Raw genomic sequence first — 10135 nt, forward strand, 5'->3', positions numbered from 1 at the left:
TCCTAATTAAGGCAGCCTCTAGAAAATACTTCAAAAAGAAAAGTAAGATTTCATGGTAATTCAGTGGAGAAGGGTTTCTCTCATTACACTTTTAGCTTTCCTAAGGCACCTGGCAAGGGATCAGGGATAATTTAGGTCTTCAAAAAACACTTGTATTGATGATCAACCATGCTTCCTGAAGCCCTCCCCAAACCAAAATTAAAAAAGAACACTGCTAAGCAATACAATATCAGCCCCTCCTTAAACAACACCCATGGCTTCCATCAGAGTTTAAGTATAAATGTTGACTCTGTAATAAATACTTTCAAAACAGAAGTAATCTTATGAATTATTATAGCAAAATAATTTTTCTTAAATTTCTTGGTCAAGAATATACTTTCAGCTGGGCATGGTGGCACACACCTGTAATCCCAGCACTCGGGAGGCTGAGGCAGGAGAATCGTTTTGAGTTCAAAGCCAGCCTGGGCTACAAAATGAGCTCAAGATCAGCCTGAACTGCATAGCAAGACCCTGTCTCAAAAACAAAAAACAAAAAACAAAAAAACAAAGAATATACTTTCCTGAATATTAACTGAATTCCTTCTAAAATTTGCAAACAAATTAATTGCATTTGTAAGAGGTTAGAATGAAACTTGCCAGTTTCACTTTATACATACATTTTAAAATTTCAAAAATAAGCTTTAAGCATTAGGAAAATTATTTCAAAATAACTGAAGCAATATAACTTAGAAGAAAACCATTAATAGCTACAAAAAAACTTCAGTCTTTCATTAAGGGCTATTACTTGAGTTGTCAGAACTCAAATTTGTTTGGTACTACTGGTTAATGAAAGCTAAACTCTACACATTTAAAAGTATTTGCTAAAAGAAGAAAAAGATTCCACATGAGGAAAAATCTACTTCTTCATTTAAAAAAAATCAATTCAAATGATTCTAAAGTAAGAAACAAAACCTATGGAAAATGCTCAATTTCAGTCCTATTCATCTCTAAAAGTGTTTACCAAAGGGTCAAAGGTCACATCATTTGCAGGAATTTTCTGACAGAGGGGAGGAAAAAATCAGTAATACAAGAACATAAACACGTGTTTTAAACATTTCCCCAAGCATTTAAGAGTAGATAATACATTATCACCTGGATTCATAAATCTTTTGCATACATACACTGTACAAAGAAGCCTTAAGATCTTGCTCTTGTAGTTAGGAAGATCAGCTTCCAAAACACCAGCCAAACCTTCTAGATTGCTCTCCAAAGAGCAGGCACTCTGTAGAAGACATTATATTAAAAATCTGTCAGGTACTCGGCGACGAGTGAATTAAAATAAGAATTTCCATATGACTATATAAAAGTTACGTTTTTTATAAGCAAAACTCTATAAAAGGCTTAATATATATCAATTTAGGTAATTATGTCATTTAAAAGTTCATGAAAAAAGAATGAATAGAATTTTTACAATAAGCAGTCTAAATAGAAAAAGTATTAAGAGATGGGAAGATATGTGCAGTTTATTCAATCTCTTTTATTCAATCTCTTTAATTCTGTGTGACTGTGAAAATTAACTTAAATATTCAGGTCTGGTTTAGGTCCTTTACAAACTGAGATCACGTGTGAATATTATGAATTAGTAAAAACTCTATCTGCACCCCAAGGGTTTCAAGATGCATTCACTTTGGGAAACAGATGTATGGTAATACAAGTTTTGCCTAAAGCTTAAGAGCATCTAGTTTTCAGCTGCGGAAATTAATTAAAGCACAACTATAACCCACAGTCTATGTCCATCATGGTGCATACCTTTTCTCCTACTTTGCATATTAAAGATTCCAAGTGATCTTCAGTTTCGCTGGCATCAGAAGTCTTTCTCCTTTTGTGAGGCTGTCCACCTGTTTTGGTAATATGAAAAAAAACATAACACTACATGATGAATCTGCTATCATAACTTCTATTTTACTTTTCTAGGCTTTAATCTCTTTTCTACCAGGTTCTACTTTCTGACTAGGAGAGATTAACCAACAGTTTCCACTCCCAAGACCACTATAAACAACAACTCTAGGAGGTATTATTTATGTTCAATTCTGTGTGAACAGTGCCCATAGAGCTATGCAATGCAGCAGCAATAATATGCTAAATACTAGTAGTTAGAAACTCATGTACTGCTACTTCCATTTTTTTAACCTGAGTTATTTACTGATCTTCAGTTGCTTGCTCCTAAACCTGTTAGTGCAGTAATGTTTGTTAAAGTAATGATGTAACTTCATTATTATGTAAATTGATAAAATGAGAGCACAGAAACAAGTCAAACACTGCAGAAAAAACTGACTTAAAAAAAAAAAAGAAAGTTGTTGTATTAGATATGAAGAGGAAAATTTCAAAAGTTGGGGAAAGAGAATATAAAATATTCTCTTATGTATAAAAGAATACAATATATTCACTGGCTTTCAAGTCTGAGCTTATTTTAACTCTCCTATTAAGCTGTTTTGGGAACTACAATCAGGACACACAAAATAACTGGTGGGGGGGGAAGTTTTATATATATATATATAAAACCATCATGATTCCCTGCCTTAACTGGCTTTTCCTGACCCATTAAAAAAATCCTATCAAAGAATTTTAATATATTAAAAGCAAAAAATTCCTCCCCAAAAAACTACTATTCTGAAATCATTAGCAACCCTTTTGACTGCTAAAGAATTCAAGCTGAATGAACTGTGCTACAAACCAACCTCAAGCACTGTATTACTGTTCAGATTCTCCTCTTGCTGTTGATGATTTCTTATCATTTTGTTTAATATCTTAATAGACCTACCTTAGGTTCTTCTATGGAATAACACAGGCTTAAAAATTAAACAGTGTTAAGTACGGACTGAGATATCAGTGCTAGTCTCCTAATTTTTGACTTCCAGAAACTAAATTAGGATAGCATATGGACAAGGAAGTAATAGTCTGTAATTGTGCTGGTCACATGTCTTAATGAAAACCTGCAGCTGGATATAGCAAGTTATATATAACTCCAATATTCTCCAGACCTGAACAGCTAGTAAATGAACTATTTTTGCAAAGATCATAATCTTTTACCTGTCTCTGAAACATCCGGCTTTATATGTATGGTGCTTTCCATACTACACAGCACCTAGCTATTCTAAGTTTGGGATGTTAAGTCTCTCTACTGACTGAAATAATTTTTAGATACTACATGAACTTAACCTGAATAAAACCAATTACTGCTGTTCAGATAGGACTAGAGGGAGGTAGTTATAAAGAGCTATGTGGCAGGCTTTGACTTGCCAGTCCCTTAACCATCATAATCTGGCTTAAATAGATACTGATCATAATCCTGAAGGAATGATGCCACAAAAGTATAATATACACCCAGCAGGACAGCTGAGATGTACTCCTAGAGCTATCTGTCTCTAGGAGTAAACTGTAAAGTTGGGGGCATGTGTGGCATAGAGGGATTAGTGACCCTGATTAAGTACATATCATACATGTGCCACACCATTTACTAAAATTCCACTACCCAAAGACTAAACTTTCATACAAGTATCTTCTCACCATCTCCAGGATTAGACTTTGGTGGGGTTGGGATAATGGAGATGTTGAGAAACTCCTAAATGAGAGCAGTTGGTTTTTTGTGCTTTAAACCTTAACCACATGCTTCCCTTCTTCCTGATCCATCTACTTCGCTAACGTTTTATTCCACCTCCACAGCCTCCCTAACAACCTTCCGATTGGTTTTCTCTAGTACGGAATCATAAACCAGCCCTCTTAGGCCCTTTTCAAATACATCTGACGAAGTAGAAATAATGCTACTGGAAGAGAAGGGAGGGTTTCTGAGGAAAAGGGTAGGAAGGTACGGGTACATAGCCACATCTCTGAACTGCAAGCCCTCTTCTCATTTTGATTACACTGAAAGACAAGATTTGTTTGGTCAATAACAGGAAGCAGAAAGTACTATGAAATAAAGAGATCCCCTTGAGATTTGACAGACTATCAAGGTGTGGGTGGGGTGGGATACAGAGATAATCTGAATTCACTGAAAAGTAACAAGACACTAAATTCAGAAGAAAACCTCGGTGAAGCAGAATAAAACACCTTATTAAGAATAATCTTTAGACAGTTAGTTGAGTATTTCCACGTACTGTCAGAAAAACATGTCTATGGTAGCTCCAAAAGCAAGAACAGGCTTTATATTATTTCAGTGATACATGCATATCTATGTTTATAGCAGCACAATTCATAAAGCTAAAGCGTAGAAGCAGCCCATATGTCCATCAACAGACGAATGGCTAAAAAAATGTGGTATTCACACACAGTGAAGTACCACTGTCTTGTAAAAATAAACTTGAATCATTTGTAGGAAAATGGATGTATCTTGAGACCTTAATGTGAAATAAATCAGACACACACTTAAATATCACATAATATCTCTTATACGAGAAACCCTAAGTAAAAATAAAAAGCAAAATAAAAGGTAATAGATATAGGGAGATAGATCCTTCTCCAAGCAGAGGAGGATCAAGAGATGGAAGGAGGTAAAAGGGGCGCAATGGGATGGGGATGAAAAAAGAAATTGGGATGTGTTATATACACGTATCAACTTCCCACAAGAAATGTAAACGTTACATACTAATAAAAATTTTAAAAATGTAGCTATGCACAAGTTTTACAATGTAAGTTATATAATGCTGCTACTTTGTGTGAAGTTGGCTAGCTGGCTAGCAAAGAACAAAGTCTTTCTTAAAACGTGCTTTGTTGGAGGCTGAGGCAGGGGGACTGCAGTGAGTTAGAGGTCAGCCAGGCCAAACAGTTTGAGTTCAAGGCCAGTTTGAACTACAGAGCAAGAACTTCTCAAAATCTTGCTTTGTTAAAACAATATAAAAGGGCCTCAGTATACCAAATAGAAATTTCCTCTGTGAAGTAATTCTAATTTCATATGGATACACTGTACTATTTCTTACATCCTTATTAGAATAAGATGTACTACAAAATCTTTTGGACCCACAAAGTAGAAAACAAAAAACAGTCCTTTAAAAGAAAAATGAACACCTTTACTTTTATTCTTTTTTTTTTTTTTTTTTCTAGTTAAGTAAAAACACAGCCATGGTCTAAAAGATAAGAACCTAACCCAATTCTAGCTTAAATGGAGCTACACGGGTTTCTGGCTTAAGATTTTTTTTTTTTTTTTTTTTTTTTTTTTTTCTAGTTAAGTAAAAAGACAGCCATGGTCTAAAAGATAAGAACCTAACCCAATTCTAGCTTAAATGGAGCTACACGGGTTTCTGGCTTAAGATTTTTTTTTTTTTTTTTTTTTTTTTTGGTTTTTCTCCGGTACCGGGAACCGAACTCACAACCTTGCGCTTGCCAGGCAGGCGCTTTTGCCGCTGAGCTAAATCCCCAGCCCTTCTGGCTTAAGATTTTGAGGAATCTAAATTCCTTCTTCACAGAAAAAAATGTATTTACCACTTATAAAATACATATTCTATGGTAACTGAAAAGCTTGAGATATTTTTGAGTCTAAGAAATGAATTATATTTAGCACTAGACTACTATACACATTATTTTCCATGTAGGCTTCCCTTTCCTAGTCTTCAGGTTGACTTCTACAATGAACTTCATTTGTATTCTCTACCAGCCTCATCTCCATGAATCTTGGATAGTCTACTCTCAATACAACCAGATCTTAAAACTGCCCGCAACATCTGGCCCTCTGTTCTCTCTCTAATCCTGTCTCCCACAATTTCTACTTCACTGTATTTCCACACACTGGCCTCCTTGCCGTTCACTGATCATGACAAGTATATGCCCTAGCCACCAGGTATGGTGGCCCTTGCCTGTAATCCCAGCTACTAGGGCTGGGGCAGAAAGATAAAAAATTCAGGCCCAATCTGGGCAACTTAGTAATACTCTGTCTCTAAATAAATTTTTGTAAAAAAATTGCTGGGGATGTAGTTCAGTGCAATACCCAGCACTGCAAAAATAACACAATGCTTGGACCTTAAGACCTCTGCACTCATATTTTCCTTTGTTTGGACTACTGCTTTCCCCATATAAGCACATGGTTTGCTCCTTTATGTCCTGCAGGTCTTTGATCAGATGCCATTCTCAGCAAGGCCTTCCTTGATCAACAACTCTGTCATAGGAATTTCCACATCCTATACCAGATCTTTTCACCACGGTACTTGGAATCGGGGATTCCACCTTTCTATTGCCAGCTGCTACATTGCAAGCAGTTAGAAGACTACCTGGCAAGGCCTCACTGATAGTTGTCCTCTATATTTGAGGACTGGTTCCTGGATACTATCCCCCTCATCCTCAACAGATACTGAAGTCTGAGGATCCTCAAGTCCCTTATATAAATAAAATGGCATAGTATATGTATATACTTCTCACATGTTTATCCATTATGGCTTGTATATAGATGTCCCGCCAAATCCACATGCATTCACAAGTGGGGCTTTTCAGAGGTGGCTGGGTTTAGGGCATGTAATGCTGGGATTAAGTGGTCCAATGCTGGGATTAAGGGGATGTGATTACTAATTAGTCCACTAACTGGTTAAGCATAGTTCTGGATGTGGGTCATGGGAAGGTCCACCCTGGGTGTGGGTGGCATCACCCAAAAGGTGGGCAGCCTCCAAGGGTAAAAGGGAGAGGCTTCTGCCCCGCTGCATGCTGCTGCTTCCTGCCTGCCATGAACTGTTTCTCCTCTGTGATGCCCCTTTGCCATGCCACCCTGCCTTGAAATCAGCCAACTATAAACTGAAACCTCTACAAACTGAGCTCCAATATGCCCTTCCTCCTTTAACTTTGGGTGTTGGGTTTGTCTCAACAAGAAGAAAAGTAACTAAGACAACATCTAAAATAAATCATCTCTAGGTTACTTACAATACCAACCTAATACAATGTAAATGTTATATAAACAGTTATCATACTGTATTGTTTAGGGAATAATGACAAGGAAAAAAAAGTTGAGTTCAGCACTGACACAACTTTCCTCCCAAATATTTTTCAAACACAACTGGTAGAGTATTGGGATATAGAATCAGTGGACACAAAGGTATACAGTCAAACATAGAAATTCAGGGCAGTGGACACAAAGGTATACAGTCAAACATAGAAATTCAGGGCAGTCAGCGATTGTAAGGAGCTCTAATGACCCAGACAGGCCTGATACACCTAATTCTGACTGCAGTAATTCCTAATATACTTTAAAATAGCCTTCTAAAAAAATGTTTATGCTTCCAGTATTTCTTACTTTAAAAAATTTCATAGACGCTTAACTAAAAGGAAAGCACCAAAATATCTGATTCAAATCACTGTTTCAACTCTAGATGCTCATTACCTACTGTGGCAATTTACAAAAGTTCCAGATTTGGTATACTATCAAAGAGGAACTATAAGCTGGTTCTCCACAACTAAATTATTCACCATAACAAACTCTGCTTAATGAATGCCTTATTTTAAATTTTTCTGTTTTAATTACTCTGGGGTTCTCACAGTAAAACCTTGTGATTTAGGTGTCAGGTGGAGTAAAAGAAAGTTATGCAAACCTCCTAACAACCAAAGCAAAAGTTGTTTTTCCACATATCCACATTCCAGTTCTCTGGTGACATCCCTTTAGGGATGCCCAAGAAGTGAGATGGAGAATGGACAGAGAAAAGAAAGCATAAAATTAGCAAAGAAAATGGGAAGGACAAAAGACACAAATTCTTTACTATCTAAGGAGTAACTTCAAATAGATTAGTTTTTGATTAGTCCTATATAAACAATATAAAATTTGTATTTTCTATGTCCCATAAAAGAAGACATGCAAGGAGTCTCCGGTGTTAAAAATCAAAGCATGCTGAGTTGGGCATGATGGGTGCACATCTATAATCCCAGAACTCTGGGAGGCTCAGGCAGAAGGAAGAAAGTGTAAGCCCAGCCTGAGGAACTTAGCAATGCCCACTTCAAAATAAAAATAAGGCTGAGGATGTAGCTCAGTGTCAAGGCCCTGGGTTTAATCTCCAGTATGAGGGCTTGCAGGGGTGCATGGGTTCAAAACATACAATGCAGTTATATCTCTGTAGTGGAGAGCATCGCACTTGATCCTGCCAGGGTCTTGGGACAATGATAGCTATGTCTCCCTGTTAATGACATTCAAGGATATAAACCTTCACATGTCAGATTAGAAGGCTGGAATAGAATATACCCTCAAGCCACATCCTAGCAAAAATCTCATTTTACTGTTAAAACAATACATAGAATGCTGCCCCTATGCCTAACTGCTTCAACATTCCAGGAGAGAAAAATGATAGTGGAAAAAACTCATTCAATTAAAAATTTTGAGCCTGTCATGATAGCTCATGCCTGTAATCCCAGCACTGCGAGGCTGAGGCAGGAGGATCACTATGAGTTTGAGGCCAGCTGGGTCCACAAAGTGAGTTCAAAGACAGCTTCAATTCTAGAGTGACACCCTACTGCAAAATAAATAATTAATTTTTTTTGGCCTTTTCTTACTCTGTTTGCTTCTGCCAGTGTTTATCACCCCTGAAGAATAACAGAAGATAAACACCACAGAGCCATTAGGTAAGTATCCCATTTATTCCTCACAGAAACCAGAAGAAGTAAATTTTATTTCTTCCATACAAGGACTAAGAAAGTTACACAACCTGGGCAAGGTCACAAAGTAAATAGTAGGGTCTGGCTTTGAACCTAAAAACTCCACTCCCAAAGTCCCAACGCACTATGAGATACACTTCCTTCAAAAAACACTATCATAAAATATTAACGGAATTACTCTTATGTTTCATTGTTTTGTACGTGGATGTGTGTTGTTAACTGACTGTAATGCTTACTAAAGCAAGCATCTTTTTCTGCTTAAAGCAAAAAAATTTCCAAAGGGAAGGGGACCAAGACATGGAGGAAGTGGGAGGGAGAAGAGGGGAAAGGGATGAAAAGAATTAAGATGTGTGTTATAGGTGTGCAAATTTCCCACGAAGACTGTAATCATGTACTGCAAACATATATTAATAAAAAAAAAAAAAAACCAGCAAAATTATTCCCAGCTTTTAGGATGGCAACACTCCGACCTCCATGAATACGACCATGCAAATGGACGAAAATCTCTGGTCTTCTCCAGCACTTAGTGACAGCCTAGTTTTCCACCACTTTCTTACACGGGAGAAAAACGCTCAAGGCCAATCAAGCACATGTGTCTGTTTATTAGCGACTTCTTGGATGTGCATAAAAGACAAAATTCTTTCCTTGCAGCTCAAAAGACGTTAAGTAAACGTATAACTGTACAGAAGTAGACTTCGGATGGCAACCCACCTGATTTTTATCATGGCTTTGTTCCGAAGTCTTCAGAGAGCCCTTTTCAGACCCAACTTTAGGAGTTCCACTGTGCCCCCATCACTGACCCAAAAGGGCAGTAGCACAGACACCGGTGGACTCTCCCGCTCGGCCCCGTAGGGCCAAATCCAAGAGTCCTTAGAGACCAGGGTCTGGCTAGGGGCTCAGGGGCCTCCTTTGCATCGACTGAAGGAGCCGGGGGCGTGGCGAGGGAGTCAGTGCCCAGATGCCGCCCGACCACACCCGCGTGGGGCCAGCGCTTTCCCTGCAAGGCAACCCGAACGCTCCGTGCGAGAAAAGGGCTTCCCGTTCCTTCCCTTAAGACCCGAAAACCAAAGAAGCCTGGGCATGGATTCGGCGACCCGGGCAAGTGCACTCACCGTCGTTCTCGTCGCTGTGCCGCCGCCGCGACATACTGCCCACCTGCGCGCTGCCGGGCGCCGGGCCGAGTCGCCGGACCCCGAGCACTACACAACCAGCCGCAACGCCGGCCGGCACCGAGTACCAACGAGGCGCGCGGAGAGACCGGCGCGCAGGCGCACTCGCTCGCGACGGCTCCCGGAAACGCGCGTGGAGAGACTACGCCAGGTGGGTTGGGCGGGGAAGTGCCAGCGTCTGCAGGCTCGCTGGGCTACGGGCGTATGGTCAGCACGCAGCCGCCCCCTCGGGCTTCCTCTGCTGTCTGCTGCTTCCTCCTCCCGCCTTCCGCTCTGTGTGCTTCCGGGGCCACGCAGAAGCGCCGCCGCTGCAGCTAGCCAGGGCCCGCCAGCCCCGAACCTGGTCTGGAAGCGAGGTACAAGAGCGACCCCTG

At 39.4% G+C, this 10135-nt stretch overlaps 1 protein-coding gene across 1 annotated transcript in view; it reads right to left on the reverse strand.

Annotated features, from left to right (window-relative positions):
• Window positions 1-9826, reverse strand: part of Ncbp1 (nuclear cap binding protein subunit 1, 80kDa) — a 41579-nt gene extending 31753 nt beyond the window's left edge. The window contains exons 1-3 of the mRNA XM_005382849.2: window positions 9705-9826; window positions 1789-1877; window positions 1161-1261 (exon numbers count right to left, since the gene is read on the reverse strand). Of these exons, the coding sequence (XP_005382906.1) occupies window positions 1161-1261; window positions 1789-1877; window positions 9705-9738 (224 nt within the window). The 5' untranslated portion in view covers window positions 9739-9826. The remainder of the gene's footprint in view (window positions 1-1160; window positions 1262-1788; window positions 1878-9704) is intronic.
• Between the last annotated feature and the right edge of the window lie 309 nt (window positions 9827-10135).

This window comes from Chinchilla lanigera, unplaced genomic scaffold (assembly GCF_000276665.1).
Source record: "Chinchilla lanigera isolate Chin_1 unplaced genomic scaffold, ChiLan1.0 scaffold00018, whole genome shotgun sequence".
In the NCBI taxonomy this organism is placed as follows: domain Eukaryota; kingdom Metazoa; phylum Chordata; class Mammalia; order Rodentia; family Chinchillidae; genus Chinchilla; species Chinchilla lanigera.